We start from the raw sequence: 14679 nt of genomic DNA on the forward strand, positions 1-14679 counted from the left end.
CTGTAGGAAGTGTCGGTCTCTGTAGGAAATGTCGGTCTCTGTAGGAAGTGTGAGTCTCTGTAGGAAGCGTCGGTCTCTGCAGACAGTGTCGGTCTCTGGAGACAGTTTCGGTCTCTGTATGAAGTGTCGGTCTCTGTAGGAGGAAGTGTTGGTCTCTGTCGGAAGTGTCGGTCTCTGTAGGAAGTGTCGGTCTCTGTAGGAAATGTCGGTCTCTGTAGGAAGTGTGAGTCTCTGTAGGAAATGTCGGTCTCTGTAGGAAGTGTGAGTCTCTGTAGGAAGCGTCGGTCTCTGTCGGAAGCGTCGGTCTCTGTAGGAAATGTCGGTCTCTGTCGGAAGCGTCGGTCTCTGTAGGAAATGTCGGTCTCTGTCGGAAGTGTCGGTCTCTGTAGGAAATGTCGGTCTCTGTCGGAAGTGTCGGTCTCTGTCGGAAGTGTCGGTCTCTGCAGGAACCGTCGGTCTCTGTAGGAAGTGTGGGTCTCTGTCGGAAGCGTCGGTCTCTGCAGGAACCGTCGGTCTCTGTAGGAAGTGTGAGTCTCTGTAGGAAGTGTCGGTCTCTGTAGGAAATGTCGGTCTCTGTAGGAAGTGTGGGTCTCTGTCGGAAGCGTCGGTCTCTGCAGGAACCGTCGGTCTCTGTCGGAAGTGTGAGTCTCTGTAGGAAGTGTCGGTCTCTGTAGGAAGTGTGGGTCTCTGTAGGAAGCGTCGGTCTCTGTAGGAAGCGTCGGTCTCTGCAGGAACCGTCGGTCTCTGCAGGAAGCGTCGGTCTCTGCAGGAAGTGTCGGTCTCTGCAGGAAGCGTCGATCTCTGTAGACAGTGTCGGTCTCTGGAGACAGTTTCGGTCTCTGTATGAAGTGTCGGTCTCTGTAGGAGGAAGTGTCGGTCTCTGTCGGAAGTGTCGGTCTCTGTCGGAAATGTCGGTCTCTGTCGGAAGTGTCGGTCTCTGTCGGAAATGTCGGTCTCTGTAGGAAGTGTGAGTCTCTGTAGGAAGCGTCGGTCTCTGTAGGAAGCGTCGGTCTCTGCAGGAAGCGTCGGTCTCTGTAGGAATTGTCGGTCTCTGTAGGAATTGTCGGTCTCTGTGGACAGTGTCGGTCTCTGTAGGCAGTGTCGGTCTACATAAGAAATATCTGTCTCTGTAGGCAGTTTCGGTCTAGGTAGGAAGTGTCGGTCTCTGTCGACAATGTCAGTCTCTGTAGACTGTGTCGGTCATTGTAGGAAGTGTCGTTCTCTGCTGGAAATTTCAGTCTCTGTTGGAAGTATCGGTCTCTATAGACAGTGTCGGTCTCTGCAGGAAGTGTCGGTCTCTGGAGACAGTTTCGGTCTCTATAGACAGTGTCGGTCTCTGCAGGAATTGTCGGTTTCTGGAGACAGTTTCGGTCTCTATAGACAGTGTTGGTCTCTGTAGGAAGTGTCGATCTCTGTAGACAGTGTCGGTCTCTGGAGACAGTTTTGGTCTATGTAGGAAGTGTCGTTCTCTGTAGGAAGTGTCGTTCTCTGTAGAAAGTGTCGTTCTCTGTAGGAAGTGTCGTTCTCTGTAGGAAGTGTCGGTCTCTGTAGGAAGTGTCGGTCTCTGTAGGAAGTGTCGGTCTCTGTAGGAATTGTCGGTCTCTGTAGGAAGTGTCGGTCTCTGTAGGAAGTGTCGGTCTGTGTAGGAAGTGTCGGTCTGTGTAGGAAGTGTCGGTCTGTGTAGGAAGTGTCGGTCTGTGTAGGAAGTGTCGGTCTTTGTAGGAAGTGTCGGTCTGTGTAGGAAGTGTCGGTCTGTGTAGGAAGTGTCGGTCTGTGTAGGAAGTGTCGGTCTGTGTAGGAAGTGTCGGTCTGTGTAGGAAGTGTCGGTCTGTGTAGGAAGTGTCGGTCTGTGTAGGAAGTGTCGGTCTGTGTAGGAAGTGTCGGTCTGTGTAGGAAGTGTCGGTCTGTGTCGACAGTTTCGGTCTGTGTCGACAGTTTCGGTCTGTGTCGACAGTTTCGGTCTGTGTCGACAGTTTCGGTCTGTGTCGACAGTTTCGGTCTGTGTCGACAGTTTCGATCTCTGTCGACAGTTTCGGTCTCTGTCGACAGTTTCGGTCTCTGTCGACTGTGTCGGTCTCTGTAGGAAGTGTCGGACTCTGCAGGAATTGTCGGTCTCTGTGGACAGTGTCGGTCTCTGTAGGCATTGTCGGTCTCCGTAAGAAATATCTGTTTCTCTAGGCAGTTTCGGTCTACGTAGGAAGTGTCGGTCTCTGTCGACAATGTCGGTCTCTGTAGACTGTGTCGGTCATTGTAGGAAGTGTCGGTCTCTGCTGGAAGTGTCAGTCTCTGTTGGAAGTATCGGTCTCTATAGACAGTATCGGTCTCTGCAGGAAGTGTCGGTCTCTGGAGACAGTTTCGGTCTCTATAGACAGTGTTGGTCTCTGTACGAAGTGTCGATCTCTGTAGACAGTGTCGGTCTCTGGAAACAGTTTCGGTCTCTGTAGGAAGCGTCGGTCTCTGTAGGAAGTGTAGGTCTCTGTAGAGAGTGACGGTCTCTGTCGAGAGTGTCGGTCTCTGTCGAGAGTGTCGGTCTCTGTCGGGAGTGTCGGTCTCTGTCGAGAGTGTCGGTCTCTGTCGAGAGTGTCGGTCTCTGTCGAGAGTGTCGGTCTCTGTCGAGAGTGTCGGTCTCTGTCGAGAGTGTCGGTCTCTGCCGGCAGTGTCGGTCTCTGCAGGCAGTGTCGGTCTCTGCAGGCAGTGACGGTCTCTGCAGGCAGTGTCGGTCTCTGCAGGCAGTGTCGGTCTCTGCAGGCAGTGTCGGTCTCTGCAGGCAGTGTCGGTCTCTGCAGGCAGTGTCGGTCTCTGCAGGCAGTGTCGGTCTCTGCAGGCAGTGTCGGTCTCTGCAGGCAGTGTCGGTCTCTGCAGGCAGTGTCGGTCTCTGCAGGCAGTGTCGGTCTCTGCAGGCAGTGTCGGTCTCTGCAGGCAGTGTCGGTCTCTGCAGGCAGTGTCGGTCTCTGCAGGCAGTGTCGGTCTCTGCAGGCAGTGTCGGTCTCTGCAGGCAGTGTCGGTCTCTGCAGGCAGTGTCGGTCTCTGCAGGCAGTGTCGGTCTCTGCAGGCAGTGTCGGTCTCTGCAGACAGTGTCGGTCTCTGCAGGCAGTGTCGGTCTCTGCCGACTGTGCCGGTCTCTGTCGACTGTGTCGGTCTCTGTAGGAAGTGTCGGTCTCTGTAGGAAGTGTCGGTCTCTGTAGGAAGTGTCGGCCTCTGTAGGAAGTGTCGGTCTCTGTAGGAAGTGCCGGTCTCTGTAGGAAGTGCCGGTCTCTGTAGGAAGTGCGGGTCTCTGTAGGAAGCGTCGGTCTCTGCAGGAATTGTCGGTCTCTGTGGACAGTGTCGGTCTCTGTAGGCAGTGTCGGTCTACGTAAGAAATATCTGTCTCTGCAGGCAGTTTCGGTCTAGGTAGGAAGTGTCGGTCTCTGTCGACAATGTCAGTCTCTGTAGACTGTGTCGGTCATTGTAGGAAGTGTCGTTCTCTGCTGGAAATTTCAGTCTCTGTTGGAAGTATCGGTCTCTTTCGACAGTGTTGGTCTCTGCAGGAAGTGTCGGTCTCTGGAGACAGTTTCGGTCTCTATAGACAGTGTTGGTCTCTGTAGGAAGTGTCGATCTCTGTAGACAGTGTCGGTCTCTGGAGACAGTTTTGGTCTATGTAGGAAGTGTCGTTCTCTGTAGGAAGTGTCATTCTCTGTAGGAAGTGTCGTTCTCTGTAGGAAGTGTCGTTCTCTGTAGGAAGTGTCGTTCTCTGTAGGAAGTGTCGTTCTCTGTAGGAAGTGTCGGTCTGTGTAGGAAGTGTCGGTCTGTGTAGGAAGTGTCGGTCTGTGTAGGAAGTGTAGGAAGTGTCGGTCTGTGTAGGAAGTGTCGGTCTGTGTAGGAAGTGTCGGTCTGTGTAGGAAGTGTCGGTCTGTGTAGGAAGTGTCGGTCTGTGTAGGAAGTTTCGGTCTCTGTCGACAGTTCCGGTCTCTGTCGACAGTTTCGGTCTCTGTCGACAGTTTCGGTCTCTGTCGACAGTTTCGGTCTCTGTCGACAGTTTCGGTCTCTGTCGACTGTGTCGGTCTCTGTAGGAAGTGTCGGACTCTGCAGGAATTGTCGGTCTCTGTGGACAGTGTCGGTCTCTGTAGGCAGTGTTGGTCTACGTAAGAAATATCTGTTTCTCTAGGCAGTTTCGGTCTCTCGAGGAAGTGTTGGTCTCTGTAGACAGCGTCGGTCTCTGTAGACAGTGTCGGTCTCTGTAGACAGTTTCGGTCTCTGTAGGAAGCGTCGGTCTCTGTAGGAAGCGTCGGTCTCTGTAGGAAGCGTCGGTCTCTGTCGAGAGTGTCGGTCTCTGTCGAGAGTGTCGGTCTCTGTCGAGAGTGTCGGTCTCTGTCGAGAGTGTCGGTCTCTGTCGAGAGTGTCGGTCTCTGTCGAGAGTGTCGGTCTCTGTCGAGAGTGTCGGTCTCTGTCGAGAGTGTCGGTCTCTGTCGAGAGTGTCGGTCTCTGTCGAGAGTGTCGGTCTCTGTCGAGAGTGTCGGTCTCTGTCGAGAGTGTCGGTCTCTGTCGAGAGTGTCGGTCTCTGTCTAGAGTGTCGGTCTCTGTCGAGAGTGTCGGTCTCTGCAGGCAGTGTCGGTCTCTGCAGGCAGTGTCGGTCTCTGCAGGCAGTGTCGGTCTCTGCAGGCAGTGTCGGTCTCTGCAGGCAGTGTCGGTCTCTGCAGGCAGTGTCGGTCTCTGCAGGCAGTGTCGGTCTCTGCAGGCAGTGTCGGTCTCTGCAGGCAGTGTCGGTCTCTGCAGGCAGTGTCGGTCTCTGCAGGCAGTGTCGGTCTCTGCAGGCAGTGTCGGTCTCTGCAGGCAGTGTCGGTCTCTGCAGGCAGTGTCGGTCTCTGCAGGCAGTGTCGGTCTCTGCAGACAGTGTCGGTCTCTGCAGGCAGTGTCGGTCTCTGCCGACTGTGCCGGTCTCTGTCGACTGTGTCGGTCTCTGTAGGAAGTGTCGGTCTCTGTAGGCAGTGTCGGTCTCTGTAGGAAGTGTCGGCCTCTGTAGGAAGTGTCGGTCTCTGTAGGAAGTGCCGGTCTCTGTAGGAAGTGCCGGTCTCTGTAGGAAGTGCGGGTCTCTGTAGGAAGCGTCGGTCTCTGCAGGAATTGTCGGTCTCTGTGGACAGTGTCGGTCTCTGTAGGCAGTGTCGGTCTACGTAAGAAATATCTGTCTCTGCAGGCAGTTTCGGTCTAGGTAGGAAGTGTCGGTCTCTGTCGACAATGTCAGTCTCTGTAGACTGTGTCGGTCATTGTAGGAAGTGTCGTTCTCTGCTGGAAATTTCAGTCTCTGTTGGAAGTATCGGTCTCTTTCGACAGTGTTGGTCTCTGCAGGAAGTGTCGGTCTCTGGAGACAGTTTCGGTCTCTATAGACAGTGTTGGTCTCTGTAGGAAGTGTCGATCTCTGTAGACAGTGTCGGTCTCTGGAGACAGTTTTGGTCTATGTAGGAAGTGTCGTTCTCTGTAGGAAGTGTCATTCTCTGTAGGAAGTGTCGTTCTCTGTAGGAAGTGTCGTTCTCTGTAGGAAGTGTCGTTCTCTGTAGGAAGTGTCGTTCTCTGTAGGAAGTGTCGGTCTGTGTAGGAAGTGTCGGTCTGTGTAGGAAGTGTCGGTCTGTGTAGGAAGTGTAGGAAGTGTCGGTCTGTGTAGGAAGTGTCGGTCTGTGTAGGAAGTGTCGGTCTGTGTAGGAAGTGTCGGTCTGTGTAGGAAGTGTCGGTCTGTGTAGGAAGTTTCGGTCTCTGTCGACAGTTCCGGTCTCTGTCGACAGTTCCGGTCTCTGTCGACAGTTTCGGTCTCTGTCGACAGTTTCGGTCTCTGTCGACAGTTTCGGTCTCTGTCGACTGTGTCGGTCTCTGTAGGAAGTGTCGGACTCTGCAGGAATTGTCGGTCTCTGTGGACAGTGTCGGTCTCTGTAGGCAGTGTTGGTCTACGTAAGAAATATCTGTTTCTCTAGGCAGTTTCGGTCTCTCGAGGAAGTGTTGGTCTCTGTAGACAGCGTCGGTCTCTGTAGACAGTGTCGGTCTCTGTAGACAGTTTCGGTCTCTGTAGGAAGCGTCGGTCTCTGTAGGAAGCGTCGGTCTCTGTCGAGAGTGTCGGTCTCTGTCGAGAGTGTCGGTCTCTGTCGAGAGTGTCGGTCTCTGTCGAGAGTGTCGGTCTCTGTCGAGAGTGTCGGTCTCTGTCGAGAGTGTCGGTCTCTGTCGAGAGTGTCGGTCTCTGTCGAGAGTGTCGGTCTCTGTCGAGAGTGTCGGTCTCTGTCGAGAGTGTCGGTCTCTGTCGAGAGTGTCGGTCTCTGTCGAGAGTGTCGGTCTCTGTCGGTAGTGTTGGTCTCTGTAGACAGTGTCGATCTCTGGAAGCAGTGCTGAAATCGATGTGCGTTATGGTATCTCAGCTCGGTGACTGGAAGTCTAACTGCCTCTTTTTGTCTCATGCCCTCTTGCCTCTCCTCTGCAGGTCTCCTTCGCTTGGAGGAGTTGGTGCGGCAGTTCCTGATTTCGAAGGAATCGCTCTCGATACGAATGCTGGACCATTCCAACGACCCCACGCCGCTCCTGAAGGAAATCCGCGATGACAAGATCTCCACCATCATCATCGACGCCAATGCTTCTGTGTCTTATCTCATTCTGAAAAAGGTCAAGCGAGGGCCCTGGGCTTTCTGGGGGCTTTTGTTGCAGGGAATGGAGGCAGGTGTGAGCTGCCTTGGGAGATGAGGTGTAGGTGAGGGCAACCCTCACTGGGAGGAGGGCGGGGAGATGTCGGGGGAGAAATTCAGTGGCGCCCTATCTGGGGCGTTAATTTTTTAAAGTAGGAAAGGCTAGTGCCAGACGCTAATCTTTCCCTACTTTAAAAACAAATGTGGGTAAGAACATAAGAACATAAGAAATAGGAGCAGGAGTAGGCCATGCGGCCCATCGAGCCTGCTCCAGCATTTAATACGATCATGGCTGATCCGATCATAGACTCAGGTCCACTTCCCTCCCCGCTCCCCATAACCACTTATTCCCTTATTGGTTAAGAAACAGTCTATCTCTGTCTTAAATGTATTCAATGTCCCGGCTTCCACAGCTCTCTGAGGCAGCGAGTTCCACAGATTTACAACCCTCTGAGAGAAGAAATTCCTCCTCATCTCAGTTTTAAATGGGCGGCCCCTTATTCTAAGATCATGCCCTCTAGTTCTAGTCTCCCCCATCAGTGGGAACATCCTCTCTGCATCCACCTTGTCAAGCCCCCTCATTATCTTATCCGTTTCGATAAGATCGCCTCTCATTCTTGTGAACTCCAATGAGTCGAGGCCCAACCTCCTCAACCTTTCCTCATTAGTCAACCCCCTCTTCCCTGGAATCAACCGAGTGAACCGTCTCTGAATTGCCTCCAAAGCAAGTGTGTCCTTTCGTAAATATGGAAGTGGAGTGGCTAAATCAGGCACGCCACTTCTTTCCTGGAGCGCACTCGGCAGCAGCAGGCTGGGCAGTGAGTGGAGTGGTTCTGCATACTCCATCCCGCCCTCACAGGGAAGGGCCATCGCTGCAGGCTCCGCCAAACAAAATGTATCTTCTTCACGACAGCAGCCGCGATCCGGCCCAATCAGCCCGATGCACTGACGCAGAAACGCCGGGCCGATCGATCGCGGGCAAGAAAGAGTGACCGTGTTTCTTTTCATTTACCTCGGCCGCCTCGCATTTAATTATCCCCACCCACGACATGCCCTGCCTCCTGCTGCACATCTCCTGCAGCTGCCGGTGTTTGCGACCAGCGATGCTGCGGGGAGCGGAACCCAATCTCGTGTCGGTGGGGGGGGGCGATGCGCACGGCGATGATGTCACGACCTCCGGGCCGAAGGAGATCGGGATGCAATGCTGTACCACCACCGTAAAACTCCCGCTGAATGTGGCGGGGGCCGATGTTATCGCCGTGCCCAACTCTGAAACCAGTTAGCGCCCCGTTATCGCCCCCCCAACCACCCCCCCCCCCCGGAGGCGATAACGCCAAGCACTAAGGAGGCCAATTTCTAAGCCTGTGACCTCTTTGCCGAGAGGGATCTGACATGAACCCTGCCTTGCAACAGATGTCAAGTGAGTTGGAAACCCATTTCAGACAGACGCGTGAGATGGAGCCAGGAGAACATCAGAACATAAGAAATAGGAGCAGGAGTCAGCCATTTGGCCCCTCGAGCCTGCTCCACCATTCAATGAGATCATGGCTGATCTGATCATGGACTCAGCTCCACTTCCCCGCCTGCTCCCCATAACCCTTTCCTCCGCTATCCTTCAAAAATCTGTCTATCTCCACCTTAAATATATTCAGTGACCCAGCCTCCACAGCTCTCTGAAGCAGTGAATTCGAAAGATTCATGACCCTCTGAGAGAAGAAATTCCTCCTCATCTCCGTCTTAAATGGGTGACCCCTTATTCTGAGACTATGCCACCTAGTTCTAGATTCACCCACGAGGGGAAACATCCTCTCTGCAACTACCCTGTCAAACCCCCTCAAAACCAATGTTTCAATAAGATCATCTCTCATTATTCTAAACTCCAAAGGGTATAGGCCCAACCTGCTCAACCTTTCTTCATAAGACAACTCCTTCATCCCAGGAATTAACCCAGTGAACCTTCTCTGAACTGCCTCCAAAGCAAGTATATCCCTCCTTATATAAGGAGACCAAAACTGCACGCAGTACTCCAGGTGTGGCCTCACCAATACCCTGTACAGTTGTAGCAGGACTTCTCTGCTTTTATACTCCATCCCCCTTGCAATAAAGGCCAACATTCTATTTGCCTTCCTGATTACTTGCCGTACCTGCATCTAACTTTTTATGTTTCATGTACAAGGCCCCCCAGGTCCCTCTGTACTGCAGCATTTTGTAATCGCTCTCCATTTAAATAACATTTTGTTTTCTATTCTTCCTACCAAAGTGGATAACCTCACATTTTCCCACATTATACTCCATCTGCCAAATTTTGGCCCACTGACTTAGCTTATCTTTATACCTTTGCAGAATCCTTATGTCCTCCTCACAACTTGCTTTCCCATCTATCTTTGTGTCGTCAGCAAATTTGGCTACAATACACTCCGTCCTTTCATCCAAGTCATTAATATAGATTGTAAATAGTTGCAGCCCAGCACTGATCCCTGTGACACCCCACTAGTCACTGTTTGCCAACCAGAAAGTTACCCATTTATCCTGACTGTCTGTTTTCTATTAGTTAGCCAATCCTCTATCCATGCTAATATGTTATCCCTGAACCATGAGCTCTTATCTTGTGCAGCAGCCTTTCATGTGGCACTTTATCAAATGCCTTTTGGAAATTCAAATACACCGCATCTACTTGTTCCCCTTTATCCACCCTGCTCATTACATCCTCAAAGAACTCTAATAAATTTGCCAAACATGATTTCCCTTTCATATAACCGTGTTGACTCTGCTTGATTGTATTATGATTTTCTAAATGCCCTGCTACTGCTTCCTTATTAATGGACTCCAGGAGGCGGGGCAGCAGATGAACACCAACTCTTTAATGGCTTGTGCTAGTTTGCCATTTGATTATTGCTGACATTTGAAGGTTTCCGCCCCTCACTGCTGGATTCGCTGAGCTCTTTATGCTTTGTGTCAGCTGTGGCCCAGATGGTGCTGATTCACCTCTGAGTCAGTAGGTTGTGGGTTGAAGTGTCACTTCAGAAACTCAAGTCCCACAAGCCAGGCCGGCACTCCCAGTGCTGTACTGAGGGCGCACTGCACAGTCAGACATGCCGGCTTTCGCGTGAGACGTTATCCGAGAGCCTTGCTAACTAGCAGATCACATTACTATTGGTTTCCATTACAGGCGGCTGAATTGGGAATGACCTCCGCATACTACAAGTACATCCTCACCACGATGGTAAGTACATCCTCGGTGCATGGTAAATACCTCCTCACCCAACAACACCCTGCACATTTATACAGCACCTTTAATGTAGTAAAACATCCCAATACACGACATCTATTCATTCCCCTTTATCCACCCTGCTCATTACATCCTCAAAGTCCCAAAGCGCATCTCGGGAGCGATTATCAAACACAATTTGACCCCGAGCCACGTAAAGAGATATTAGGCAGGTGACCAAAAGCTTGATCGAAGAGGTAGGTTTTAAGGAGCATCTTAAAGGGGAAAAGAGAGGCGATATCCTCTGCCGCTACATGAAGATTTCCCAGATTAAAATCGGGCAGACGCAAGAAGCCAGGATTAGGAGAACACGGGGGTGAATATAGGGCTGGAGGAGATTAGAGAGATAGGGAAGTGAGGCCATGGAGGGATTTCAATACTAGCATATTACTGTACACGGTCCCTGTGTATTCAGGGTAAGGGTCACTGTACAGGGTCTCTGTGTGTTCACGGTAAGGGTCACTGTAAAGGGTCCCTGTGTATTTAGACTTCTCTCTCTCTTTCTCTCCCCCAGGATTTCCCTGTTTTGCAGTTCGGTGAGATTGTAGATGATCAGGCGAACATCATTGGGTTCTCCATGTTCGACGCCAAGCACCCGTTCTTCCTCGAGTTTATCCGCAGCCTTAACATGTCGTGGCGGGAAAACTGTGACACGGCGCACTTTCCCGGAGCCACGGTAAGTCTCAGCTCGTGGACTGAGGGTCAGAGAGCATCACTGAGGGTCACTGAGGGTCAAAGAGAGTCATTGAGGGTCAGAGAGGATCACTGAAGGTCAGAGAAGGTCATTGAGGATCAGAGAGGGTCAGAGAGGGCCACTGAGGGTCAGAGAGGGCCACTGAGGGTCAGAGAGGGCCACTGAGGGCCACTGAGGGTCAGAGAGGGTCATAGAGGGTCAGAGAGTGTCAGAGAGGATGATTGAGGGTCATTGAGGGTCACTGAGGGTCAGAAAGGGTCAGAGCAAGTCATTGAGGGTCAGAGAGTGTCAGTGAGGGTCATTGAGGGTCAGAGTAAGTCACAGTGGGTCAGGGAGGGTCATTGAGGATCAGAGAGGGTCATTGAGGGTCAGTCAGAGTGGGTCATTGAGTGTCAGAAAGGGTCATTGAGGGTCAGAGTGGGTCACTGAGGGTCAGAAAAGGTAATTGAGGGTCATTAAGGATCAGAAAGCGTCATTGAGAGTCAGAGAGGGTAATTGAGGGTCATTGAGGGTCAGAGAGGGTCATTGAGGATCAGAAAGGGTCATTGAGGGTCAGAGAGGGTCATTGTGGATCAGAAAGGGTCAGAGGGGGTCAGAGAGGGTCATTGAGGGTCAGAGAGGGTCATTGAGGGTCAGAGAGGGTCATTGAAGGTCAGAAAGGGTCATTGAAGGTCAGAAAGGGTCATTGAAGGTCAGAAAGGGTCATTGAGGGTCAGAGTGGGTCATTGAGGATCAGAAAGGGTCAGAGAGGGTCAGAGTGTGTGATTAAGGGTCAGAATGGGTCATTGAGGGTCAGAGTGGGTCATTGAGGGTCAGAAAGGGTCATTGAAGGTCAGAAAGGGTCATTGAGGGTCAGAGTGGGTCATTGAGGGTCACTGAGGGTCATTGAGGATCAGAAAGGGTCATTGAGGCTCAGAAAGGGTTATTGAGGGTCACTGAGGGTCAAACAAGGACAGAGCGGGTCAGTGAGGGTCAGAGCGGGTCAGTGAGGATCTGAGCGGGTCAGAACGGGTCAGTGAGTGAGAGTGAGTGAGGGAGGTATGATATCTTTATACTGCTACCTAATCACACACCCTACAAGATGGCTCCTCAGCAGCAACTGTAATCATGTGACCTTGCCACATGACCTTTTATTGTTAATACATCAGTAGTTGCACTACATCAGTGGTCCACTAGGTGAGGCTCTACAACATGATGGTCAGTTCATTGGATATATTCACGAGGGCGTTAGATATGGCTCTTACAGCTAAAGGGATCGAGGGGTATGGAGAGAAAGCAAGAAAGGGGTACTGAGGGAATGATCAGCCATGATCTTGTTGAATGGTGGTGCAGGCTCGAAGGGCCGAATGGCCTACTCCTGCATCTATTTTCTATGTTTCTATGTTAGGGAGTGAGAGAAAGAAAGAAAGACTTGCATTTATATAGCGCCTTTCACGACCACCGGACGTCACAGCGCTTTACAGCCAATGAAGTACTTTTGAAGTATAGTCACTGTTGTAATGTGGGAAACGCGAAAGCCAATTTACGCACAGCAAGCTCCCACAAACAGCAATGTGATAATGAGCAGATAATCTATTTTTTGGTTCTGTTGATTGAGGGATAAATATTGGGCCCGGGACACTGGAGATAACTCCCCCTGCTCTTCTTCGAAACAGTGCCACGGGATCTTTTACGTCCACCTGAGAGGGCAGACAGGGCCTCGGTTCAACGTCTCATCCGAAAGACGGCACCTCCGACAGTGCGGCGCTCTCTCAGCACTGCACTGGAGGGTCAGCCTAGATCTAGGTGCTGGACCGGGACTGGAACCCACAACCTTCCGGCTCAGAGGCGAGAGTCGGTGAGTGAGGGTCAGTGAGTGAGCGTCAGTGAGGGAGGGTTATTGACTGAGGGTCAGTGTGGGTCAGTGAGGGTCAGAGGGACCTGAGGCTGTACGACCACAAATTATTGAAGGTGGCAGGGCATTGAGAAAGGTGTTAGAGGACCCCTGGGCTTCGTTAACAGAGACATCAAGCACAATAGCAAGGAAGATATGCGAAACCTTTATAAAACACTGGTTGGGCCACAGCCGGAATACTGTGGGCAATCCTGCACGTTTTAGGAAGGATGTCATGACCTTGGAGAGGGTGCAGAGGAGATTGACCAGAATGGTCCCAGGGATGAGGGATTTCAGTGACGGGGACACTGGAGAAGCTGGGGCTGTTCTCCTTCGAGCAGAGACAGGCTCAGGGTGACTGAATAGACGTGTTTACATTCATGCAGGTTTTCATTGAGCAAATAAGGAGCAACTGTTTGGAGTGGCAGGAGGGTTGGTAACCAGTGGACATGGAGTTAAGGTGATTGACAAAAGAACCAGAGTCGTCATAAGGAAACAGTTATTTTTACGCAGCGAGTGGTTATGATCCGGAACGCGCTGCCTGAAAGGGCGGTGGATTCAATAGTAACTTTCAAAAGGGAATTGGATAAACACTTGAAGGGGAAACATTACAGCGCTCTGGGGAAAGAGCGGGACTAATTTGTTAGCTCTTTCAAAAAGCCTGCACAGGGCATGATGGACATAATGGCCACCTCCTATGCTGTAAAATTCTATGATTCTCTCTCTCCCTGTCTATCTCTGTCTGCCTGTCCCTCTGTCTCGCTCTCTGTCTCTTTCTCTCTCGCTATCTGTTTCTCTGTCTCTCTTTTTCTCTGTCTCTCTTTCTCTTTTTCTCTCTGTCTCACTATGTATTTTTCTGTCACTAACTGTCTCTCTCTTTCTCTCTTTGTCTCTGTCTCTCCGTCTGTGGTCCCTATCTCTTTCTTTGTTTTTCTCTCTCTCTCTCTTTGTCTCTGTCTCTCTCTGTTTCTGTATCTGTCTTTCTCTGTTTCTGTATCTGTCTTTCTCTGTGCGTCTCTCTGCCTTTCCCTCTCTGTCTTTCTCTCTGTCTCTCTGTTTCTGACTGTCTCTGTCTGTTTCTGCCTGTATGTGTGTGTGTGTGTCTCATTCTCTCTCTCTCTCTCTCCCCCCGTCTCTCTGTCTCTCCCTCCACCCCACCCCCCATACCCTCCCTCTCTCTCTCCCCCTTCTCTCTCTCCTCCTCTCCCCTGCTCTCTCTCTCCCGACCCCCTTTCTCTCTCTCCCCTCGTCTCTCTCTCTCTCCCTCTCCCCCCCTTTCTCTCTCTCTCTCTCCCTCCCTCTGTCTGTCTCTCTCTCTCCTCCTCTCTTTCTCTGTGTCTCTCTCTTCCCCTCTCTCCCGCCCCTCGCCCCCCCTCTCTCTCCCTCCCTCCATCTGTGTGTCTCTCTCTCTCCCCCCCTCTCTCTCTGTCTCTCTCTCTCCCCCACACCCCCGCGCTGTCTCTCTCCCCCCCTCTCCGTCTCTCTCTCTCCCCCACCCACCCCCGCGCGCTCTCTCTCTCTCTCTCCCCTCTCTCTGTCTCTCTCTCTCCCCCCCCTCTCTGTCTCTCTCTCTCCCCCCTCTCTCTCTCCCTCTGTCTGTGTCTCTTTTTCTCTCTCTCTCTCTCTCTCTCCTCCCTCACCGCACCCCCCCCCAGCTCTCTCTCTCTCCCCCCCCTCTCTGTCTTTCTCTCTCCCCCTTTCTCACCCCCCCTCTCTCTCTCTCCCCCCCTCTCTGTCTTTCTCTCTCCCCCTTTCTCACCCCCCCCTCTCTCTCTCTCTCCCCCCCTCTGTCTTTCTCTCTCCCCCTTTCTCACCCCCCTCTCTCTCTCTCTCTCCCCCCCTCTCTCTCTGTCTCTCTCTCTCTCTCCCCCCCTCTCTCTCTCTCTCTCTCTCTCTCCCTCCCTCCGCCTGGGTCTCTCTCGCTCTCTCCACCCCCCCTCCCCCCGCTCTTTCTCTCACTCTCCGTCTGTCTCCCTCTCTCACTGTCTGTCTCTCTCCCCCGTCCCTCCCTCTCTCCCTCCCTCTGTCTGTCTGTCTCTCTCCACCACCACTGCCCCCCCCCCACCTCACTCTCTGTCTCTCACTCTCCGTCTGTCTCTCTCTCTCTCTGTCCCTCTCTCCTGCCCTCCCCCTCCTCTCTCTCTCTCTCTTTCACTCTCTCTCTCTCTCCCCCGCTCTCTCTCTCTCTCTATCTCTCCGTCTGTCTCTC

The 14679-nt window shown here is 52.2% G+C and overlaps 1 protein-coding gene across 1 annotated transcript in view; it reads left to right on the forward strand.

Annotated features, from left to right (window-relative positions):
* Nucleotides 1-14679, forward strand: part of LOC139240764 (glutamate receptor ionotropic, kainate 5-like) — a 215659-nt gene that overhangs the window by 114295 nt on the left and 86685 nt on the right. The window contains exons 7-9 of the mRNA XM_070869243.1: nt 6437-6615; nt 9805-9858; nt 10418-10579. Coding sequence (XP_070725344.1) covers nt 6437-6615; nt 9805-9858; nt 10418-10579 — 395 coding nt within the window. The remainder of the gene's footprint in view (nt 1-6436; nt 6616-9804; nt 9859-10417; nt 10580-14679) is intronic.

Source organism: Pristiophorus japonicus, chromosome X (assembly GCF_044704955.1).
Source record: "Pristiophorus japonicus isolate sPriJap1 chromosome X, sPriJap1.hap1, whole genome shotgun sequence".
NCBI lineage: Eukaryota > Metazoa > Chordata > Chondrichthyes > Pristiophoridae > Pristiophorus > Pristiophorus japonicus.